The following is a 9,010-nucleotide window of genomic DNA, read 5'->3' as shown; positions in this document are numbered from 1 at the left end:
TCATGAGGCATTTATAAGTTATATTTTTCAAGAATCAATTGGTAAATGTTATTAATTTCTAAGTCCAAAATTGGATGTACCAACTGCAGATTTCCCCTTTAAGAGCTGCTGCTGCTCTGAGAGGTGAGGAGGGTTGGAGTATCACCTCTCTCTCTCTCTTCCGTTCTCTCTTTTTGTCTCCTCACTTGCAGTCACCTCCCTCCCTCCCTCCCTCCCTCCCTCCCTCCCTCCCTCCTCTCTCCTTCCATCCCCAAAGTGGCCTTTATCTGGCCTGTTCCACTAGACCAGAGGTGCCATCCATTCATCCCTGGTTATCAGAGGGACTTGTGTTGAACATGATATAAGTGCTCTGCTACTGCTGTTCTCAGGAGGCTGGTGTGGCTTGGGAGGCTGGTGAGGCTGGTGAGGCGGGTGAAGCTGGGGTGACTGGTGAGGCTGGTGCATCTGGTGAGGCTGAGGCGGCTGGTGAGGCTACTGGTGATTCTGGGGAGGCTGGTGAGGCTGGTGAAGCTGGAGAGACTGGTGAGGCTGGTGAGGCTGAGACGGCTGGTGAGGCTGGGGAGACTGGTGAGGCTGGTGAAGCTGGTGAGTCTGGTGAAGCTGGGGCGGCTGGGGAGCCTGGTGAGGCGGGTGAGATTTGAGCGGCTGGGGAGGATGGGGAGGCTAGTGAGACTGGGGAGCCTGGTGAGGCGGGTGGGATTTGAGCGGCTGGGGAGGATGGGGAGGCTAGTGAGACTGGGGAGGATGGGGAGGCTGGGGAGGCTGGGGAGGCTGGGGTTGCTGGTGAGGCTGTGGAGGCTGTTCAAAGATCCTACGTTATCAGCAATAGAAGACTATCTAGCTCACCCAGTCTGGTTCTGGAGTAGAGCTCTGAATGGAGGCCTGCTAGTGGAAATACAGTGCGTGTGTGTGTGTTTGTGTGTGTGTGTGTGTGTGTGTGACACTGCAGTTTGTGCAATACTGACTCCAATAACAATACAATGGTAAACAGAGTTTTGTTTCCACCTCTCTACAGCTACAGCCGTGAACACAAACACAGAACACAACTAGATGGTCATTGTAAATTAAGTACATTTGATGGGACTTGCTTTAACTCTTTAAAATATATATATTTTTTGTGGTAGAAGTTTAAAAAGTTTTACTTTACTATTTAAAGCAAAGCAGTTTTAAGTACAGTATGTGGACACCTCTTCAAATTAGTGCATACGGCTGTTTCAGCCAGACCCGTTGCTGACAGGTGAATAACATCAAGCACACAGCCATGTAATCTCCATAGACAAACATTGGCAGTAGAATGGCCTTACTGAAGAGCTAGTATTGGTAGTGTCTACAGTAGTAATGGTAGTGACTGGTTATAGTTATAGTAGTGGTAGTGTCTCCAGTAGTAATGGTGGTGACTGGTTATAGTAGTGGTAGTGTCTACAGTAGTAATGGTGGTGACTGGTTATAGTATTGGTAGTGTCTACAGTAGTAATGGTAGTGACTGGTTATAGTAGTGGTAGTGTCTACAGTAGTAATGGTAGTGACTGGTTATAGTTATAGTAGTGGTAGTGTCTACAGTAGTAATGGTGGTGACTGGTTATAGTAGTGGTAGTGGTAGTGTCTATAGTAGTAATGGTGGTGACTGGTTATAGTTATAGTAGTGGTAGTGTCTACAGTAGTAATGGTGGTGACTGGTTATAGTAGTGGTAGTGTCTACAGTAGTAATGGTAGTGACTGGTTATAGTAGTGGTACTGGTAGTCTCTACAGTAGTAATGGTAGTGACTGGTTATAGTTATAGTAGTGGTAGTGTCTACAGTAGTAATGGTAGTGACTGGTTATAGTAGTGGTAGTGTCTACAGTAGTAATGGTAGTGACTGGTTATAGTTATAGTAGTGGTAGTGTCTGCAGTAGTGATGGTGGTGACTGGTTATAGTAGTGGTAGTGACTGGTTATAGTAGTGGTAGTGGTAGTGTCTACAGTAGTAATGGTAGTGACTGGTTATAGTTATAGTAGTGGTAGTGTCTACAGTAGTAATGGTGGTGACTGGTTATAGTTATAGTAGTGGTAGTGTCTGCAGTAGTAATGGTAGTGACTGGTTATAGTAGTGGTAGTGTCTACAGTAGTAATGGTGGTGACTGGTTATAGTTATAGTAGTGGTAGTGTCTGCAGTAGTAATGGTAGTGACTGGTTATAGTAGTGGTAGTGTCTACAGTAGTAATGGTGGTGACTGGTTATAGTTATAGTAGTGGTAGTGTCTACAGTAGTAATGGTAGTGACTGGTTATAGTTATAGTAGTGGTAGTGACTCCAGTAGTAATGGTGGTGACTGGTTATAGTTATAGTAGTGGTAGTGACTACAGTAGTAATGGTAGTGACTGGTTATAGTAGTGGTAGTGGTAGTGTCTACAGTAGTAATGGTGGTGACTGGTTATAGTTATAGTAGTGGTAGTGTCTACAGTAGTAATGGTGGGGACTGGTTATAGTAGTGGTAGTGGTAGTGTCTACAGTAGTAATGGTGGTGACTGGTTATAGTTATAGTAGTGGTAGTGGTAGTGTCTACAGTAGTAATGGTGGTGACTGGTTATAGTTATAGTAGTGGTAGTGTCTATAGTAGTAATGGTGGTGACTGGTTATAGTTATAGTAGTGGTAGTGTCTCCAGTAGTAATGGTAGTGACTGGTTATAGTAGTGGTAGTGTCTACAGTAGTAATGGTGGTGACTGGTTATAGTTATAGTAGTGGTAGTGTCTACAGTAGTAATGGTGGTGACTGGTTATAGTTATAGTAGTGGTAGTGTCTACAGTAGTAATGGTGGTGACTGGTTATAGTTATAGTAGTGGTAGTGTCTACAGTAGTAATGGTGGTGACTGGTTATAGTTATAGTAGTGGTAGTGTCTACAGTAGTAATGGTGGTGACTGGTTATAGTTATAGTAGTGGTGGTGACTGGTTATAGTTATAGTAGTGGTAGTGACTCCAGTAGTAATGGTGGTGACTGGTTATAGTTATAGTAGTTGTAGTGTCTACAGTAGTAATGGTGGTGACTGGTTATAGTTATAGTAGTGGTAGTGTCTACAGTAGTAATGGTGGTGACTGGTTATAGTTATAGTAGTGGTGGTGACTGGTTATAGTTATAGTAGTGGTAGTGACTCCAGTAGTAATGGTGGTGACTGGTTATAGTTATAGTAGTGGTAGTGTCTACAGTAGTAATGGTGGTGACTGGTTATAGTAGTGGTAGTGTCTACAGTAGTAATGTTAGTGACTGGTTATAGTTATAGTAGTGGTAGTGTCTCCTGTAGTAATGGTAGTGACTGGTTATAGTAGTGGTAGTGTCTACAGTAGTAATGGTGGTGACTGGTTATAGTTATAGTAGTGGTAGTGTCTCCTGTAGTAATGGTAGTGACTGGTTATAGTAGTGGTAGTGTCTACAGTAGTAATGTTAGTGACTGGTTATAGTTATAGTAGTGGTAGTGTCTCCTGTAGTAATGGTAGTGACTGGTTATAGTAGTGGTAGTGTCTACAGTAGTAATGGTGGGGACTGGTTATAGTAGTGGTAGTGGTAGTGTCTACAGTAGTAATGGTGGTGACTGGTTATAGTAGTGGTAGTGTCTCCAGTAGTAATGGTAGTGACTGGTTATAGTAGTGGTAGTGTCTACAGTAGTAATGGTAGTGACTGGTTATAGTTATAGTAGTGGTAGTGTCTACAGTAGTAATGGTAGTGACTGGTTATAGTTATAGTAGTGGTAGTGTCTACAGTAGTAATGGTAGTGACTGGTTATAGTTATAGTAGTGGTAGTGTCTATAGTAGTAATGGTAGTGACTGGTTATAGTAGTGGTAGTGGTAGTGTCTACAGTAGTAATGGTAGTGACTGGTTATAGTTATAGTAGTGGTAGTGTCTCCAGTAGTAATGGTAGTGACTGGTTATAGTAGTGGTAGTGTCTACAGTAGTAATGGTAGTGACTGGTTATAGTTATAGTAGTGGTAGTGTCTACAGTAGTAATGGTGGTGACTGGTTATAGTAGTGGTAGTGGTAGTGTCTACAGTAGTAATGGTAGTGACTGGTTATAGTAGTGGTAGTGTCTACAGTAGTAATGGTAGTGACTGGTTATAGTAGTGGTAGTGGTAGTGTCTACAGTAGTAATGGTAGTGACTGGTTATAGTTATAGTAGTGGTAGTGTCTATAGTAGTAATGGTAGTGACTGGTTATAGTTATAGTAGTGGCAGTGTCTATAGTAGTAATGGTAGTGACTGGTTATAGTTATAGTAGTGGTAGTGTCTACAGTAGTAATGGTAGTGACTGGTTATAGTTATAGTAGTGGTAGTGTCTACAGTAGTAATGGTAGTGACTGGTTATAGTTATAGTAGTGGTAGTGTCTATAGTAGTAATGGTAGTGACTGGTTATAGTAGTGGTAGTGGTAGTGTCTACAGTTGTAATGGTAGTGACTGGTTATAGTTATAGTAGTGGTAGTGTCTCCAGTAGTAATGGTAGTGACTGGTTATAGTAGTGGTAGTGGTAGTGTCTACAGTTGTAATGGTAGTGACTGGTTATAGTTATAGTAGTGGTAGTGTCTATAGTAGTAATGGTAGTGACTGGTTATAGTAGTGGTAGTGTCTACAGTAGTAATGCTGGTGACTGGTTATAGTTATAGTAGTGGTAGTGTCTACAGTAGTAATGGTAGTGACTGGTTATAGTAGTGGTAGTGGTAGTGTCTACAGTTGTAATGGTAGTGACTGGTTATAGTTATAGTAGTGGTAGTGTCTATAGTAGTAATGGTAGTGACTGGTTATAGTAGTGGTAGTGTCTACAGTAGTAATGGTGGTGACTGGTTATAGTTATAGTAGTGGTAGTGTCTACAGTAGTAATGGTAGTGACTGGTTATAGTAGTGGTAGTGTCTACAGTAGTAATGGTGGTGACTGGTTATAGTTATAGTAGTGGTAGTGACTGGTTATAGTAGTGGTAGTGTCTACAGTAGTAATGGTGGTGACTGGTTATAGTTATAGTAGTGGTAGTGTCTACAGTAGTAATGGTAGTGACTGGTTATAGTAGTGGTAGTGTCTACAGTAGTAATGGTGGTGACTGGTTATAGTTATAGTAGTGGTAGTGTCTACAGTAGTAATGGTAGTGACTGGTTATAGTAGTGGTATTGTCTACAGTAGTAATGGTAGTGACTGGTTATAGTAGTGGTAGTGTCTACAGTAGTTGTGGTCAGTATTTGTGGTCAGTAGTTGTGGGGTTGTGGTCAGTAGTTGTGTGGTCGTGGTCTGTAGTTGTGTTGTTGTGGTCAGTATTTGTGGTCTGTAGTTATGTGGTTATGGTCAGTAGTTGTGGTCAGTAGTCGTGGTCAGTAGTTATGTGGTTGTTGTCAGTATTTGTGTGGTCAGTAGTTGTGTGGTTGTGGTCAGTAGTCGTGGTCAGTGGTTGTGTGGTTGTGGTCTGTAGTTGTGGTCAGTAGTCATGGTCAGTAGTTGTGTGGTTGTGGTCAGGGGTTATGGTCTGTAGTTATGTGGTTGTGGTCAGTAGTCGTGGTCAGTAGTCGTGGTCAGTAGTTGTGTGGTTGTGGTCTGTAGTTGTGGTCAGTAGTTGTGTGGTTGTGGTCTGTAGTTGTGGTCAGTAGTTGTGGTCAGTAGTTGTGTGGTTGTAGTTGTGGTCAATAGCCGTGGTCAGTAGTTGTATGGTTGTGGTCAGTAGCCGTGGTCAGTAGTTGTATGGTTGTGGTCAGTAGTTGTGGTCAGGAGTTGTGTGGTTGTGGTCAGTAGTTGTGGTCAGTAGTCGTGGTCAGTAGTTATGTGGTTGTGGTTAGTAGTTGTGGTCAGGAGTTGTGTGGTTGTGGTCAGTAGTTGTGGTCAGTAGTTGTGTGGTTGTGGTCAGTAGTTGTGGTCAGGAGTTGTGTGGTTGTGGTCAGTAGTTGTGGTCAGTAGTTGTGTGCCTCCTTTTCTGTGAGTATCCATATATCCATAACAAAGGCTCCATTTAGGCTGCTCAATGAAAAGACAAAGAGCTGTTAGCTGATGTTATCGGCAGACTCAACAGCCTTGGTTTCTCAAATGACTGCCTTGCCTGGTTCACCAACTACTTTTCAGATAGAGTTTAGTGTGTCAAATCGGAGGGCCTGTTGTCCGGACCTATGGCAGTCTATATGGGGGTGCCACATGGTTCAAATCTTGGGCGGACTCTTTCTCTGTATACATCAACAATGTCGCTCTTGCTGCTGGTGATTCTCTGATCCAACTCTACGCAGATGACACCATTCTGTATACTTCTGTCTCTTCTTTGGACACTGGAACTTGTTCTCAACTGGCCTACCTGGTTAAATAAAGGTGAAATATATATTTTTTTAAAGCATTAGCTGTCAGAGCAGCTTACCGATCACTGCACCTGTACACAGCCCATCTGTAAATAGCCCAACTACCTCATCCCCATATTGTTATTATTATTTTTTGCTCCTTTGCACCCCAGTATCTCTACTTGCACATTCATCTTCTGCACGTCTATCACTCCAGTGTTAATTGCTAAATTGTAATTATTTCGTCACTATGGCCTTTTTATTGCCTTACCTCCCTAATCTTACTCAATTTGCACACACTGTATATACATTTTTCTATTGTTTTATTGACTGTACATTTGTTTATCCCATGTGTAACTCTGTGTTGTTTATGTCACACTGCTTTGCTTTATCTTGGCCAGGTCGCAGTTGTAAATGAGAACTTGTTCTCAACTGGCCTACCTGGTTAAATAAAGGTGAAATAAAAATAAATACAAATGTTAGCTAACTTTTTGTCACCCTAAACTCTGACAAACAGCTGTAACTTTTAATTGGTAGAAGATATTTCAGTTCTGAGTTTTGATTTGAAAAGTGGAGAGGTAAAGGACGGTTTCATGCCCTCTACGTTTTTGTCTGACTTGTTGGGCGTGTGGTCAAAACAGCAGTTGTTTGGAAAACATTAATGCAGTTACTAAAACAGCTGTACCGATAGATCTGTAGAATATATTTTTGTTCCACAAACAGATTTGAATAGCAGAGAAGTAGATGAAGATTTTATATGTTTTAACTCTTTGTCTAAGTTGTTGGAAAAGTGGTCAAAGTATGTGATTTGTGTCGAACGTTGTATTTATAGTGAATGGAACGTTGGAAGTGATAATGTCACAAGGGGCCTTGAGGAAATACCATGAAAGTGAATGAAGATGGGAAAAAAATGACTAAAAGTTTAATAGTTTAAAAAGTATAAAAGATATCAACAACTTATATACAAGCAGATTATTTCAGATTTATCTGCATGTTTTAAAGTTTGAATGACGTTTCTAGCTTAAACGGTGTAGGAGGAGTAGCGTTCCAAATAATAACAATAAGAAGTATGACGCAGATTTTGAATGGTTCCATGAATACTTTATCATTTTGTTCTTGCAACACACCGCATGGATCGTTCAAAGGAAATGAAATCTGATGTTGCATCATTATACGCTGTAATTTTGTTGTAGTGTGGCATGAAACAACACGCAAAACAACGTCATCAGGAAGATGACTCAACAGAGGGTGTGACCTGACCCCATTACCCAGTCTGAAGAGGACAGGCCCAACCGCCCCAAATAGCAACCTATTTCCTACATAGTGCACTGCTATTATTAACCCCTTTTTAAAATAGGAAGTGAACATGAAGGCTGCTGAGGTTGCTGAGTCTGGGGAGGTTGCTGAGGCTGGGGAAGTTGCTGAGTCTGGTGAGTCTGGGGAGGTTGCTGAGTCTGGGGAAGTTGCTGAGTCTGGGGAGGCTGGGGAGGTTGCTGAGTCTGGGGAGGTTGCTGAGCCTGCGGAGGTTGGTGAAGCTGGTGAGACTGGGGAGGTTGCTGAGTCTGGGGAGGTTGCTGAGTCTGGGGAGGCTGGTGAGGCTGCTGAGTCTGGGGAGGTTGGTGAGGCTGGTGAGGCTGGGGAGGTTGCTGAGTCTGGTGAGGCTGGGGAGTTTGGTGAGGCTGGTGAGGCTGGGGAGCTTGCTGAGTCTGGGGAGGTTGCTGAGTCTGGGGAGGTTGCTGAGTCTGGGGAGGTTGCTGAGTCTGGGGAGGTTGCTGAGCCTGCGGAGGTTGGTGAAGCTGGTGAGGCTGGGGAGGTTGGTGAGTCTGGTGAGGCTGCTGAGTCTGGGGAGGTTGGTGAGGCTGGTGAGACTGGGAGGTTGCTGAGTCTGGGGAGGTTGCTGAGTCTGGGGAGGCTGGTGAGGCTGCTGAGTCTGGGGAGGTTGGTGAGGCTGGTGAGGCTGGGGAGGTTGCTGAGTCTGGTGAGGCTGGGGAGGTTGGTGAGGCTGGTGAGGCTGGGGAGGTTGCTGAGGCTGGGGAGGTTGCTGAGTCTGGGGAGGTTGCTGAGTCTGGGGAGGTTGCTGAGCCTGCGGAGGTTGGTGAGGCTGGTGAGGCTGGGGAGGTTGGTGAGTCTGGTGAGGCTGCTGAGTCTGGGGAGGTTGGTGAGGCTGGTGAGACTGGGGAGGTTGCTGAGTCTGGGGAGGTTGGTGAGGCTGATGAGTCTGGGGAGGTTGGTGAGGCTGGTGAGGCTGGGGAGGTTGCTGAGGCTGGGGAGGTTGCTGAGACTGGGGAGGTTGCTGAGGCTGGTGAGGCTGGGGAGGTTGCTGAGGCTGGTGAGTCTATGGAGGTTGCTGAGGCTGGGGAGGTTGCTGAGGAGGTTGCTGAGGCTGGTGAGGTTGCTGAGGCTGGGGAGGTTGCTGAGGCTGGGGAGGTTGCTGAGTCTGGGGAGATAGCTGAGGTTGGGAAGGTTGTTGAGTCTGGTGAGACTGGGGAGGTTGCTGAGGCTGGTGAGGATGGGGTGGTTGCTGAGGCTGGGTAGGTTGTTGAGGCTGGTGAGACTGGGGAGATTGCTGAGTCTGGGGAGGTTGGTGAGGCTGGTGAGTCTGGGGAGGTTGCTGAGGCTGGGGAGGTTGCTGAGGCGGGTGAGGCTGGGGTGGTTGCTGAGGCTGGGGAGGGTTGTGGCTGGGGAGGTTGCTGAGTCTGAGACTGGGGTGGTTGCTGAGGCAGCCTGAACAGGGGCCGTTGTTAT

General features: G+C 44.8%; 1 protein-coding gene across 1 annotated transcript in view; it reads right to left on the bottom strand.

Moving 5' to 3' along the window:
* Positions 1–314: 314 nt before the first annotated feature.
* The window catches only part of LOC139572439 (putative uncharacterized protein ENSP00000383309), a 43,313-nt gene continuing 34,617 nt past the window's right edge, over positions 315–9,010 (bottom strand). Inside the window, exons 2-3 of the mRNA XM_071395190.1 lie at positions 7,632–8,989; positions 315–789 (exon numbers count right to left, since the gene is read on the bottom strand). Of these exons, the coding sequence (XP_071251291.1) occupies positions 315–789; positions 7,632–8,989 (1,833 nt within the window). The remainder of the gene's footprint in view (positions 790–7,631; positions 8,990–9,010) is intronic.

The sequence above is a fragment of the Salvelinus alpinus genome, chromosome 4 (assembly GCF_045679555.1).
Source record: "Salvelinus alpinus chromosome 4, SLU_Salpinus.1, whole genome shotgun sequence".
In the NCBI taxonomy this organism is placed as follows: Eukaryota; Metazoa; Chordata; class Actinopteri; order Salmoniformes; family Salmonidae; genus Salvelinus; species Salvelinus alpinus.
This window is presented reverse-complemented; position numbering and strand designations above follow the sequence as displayed.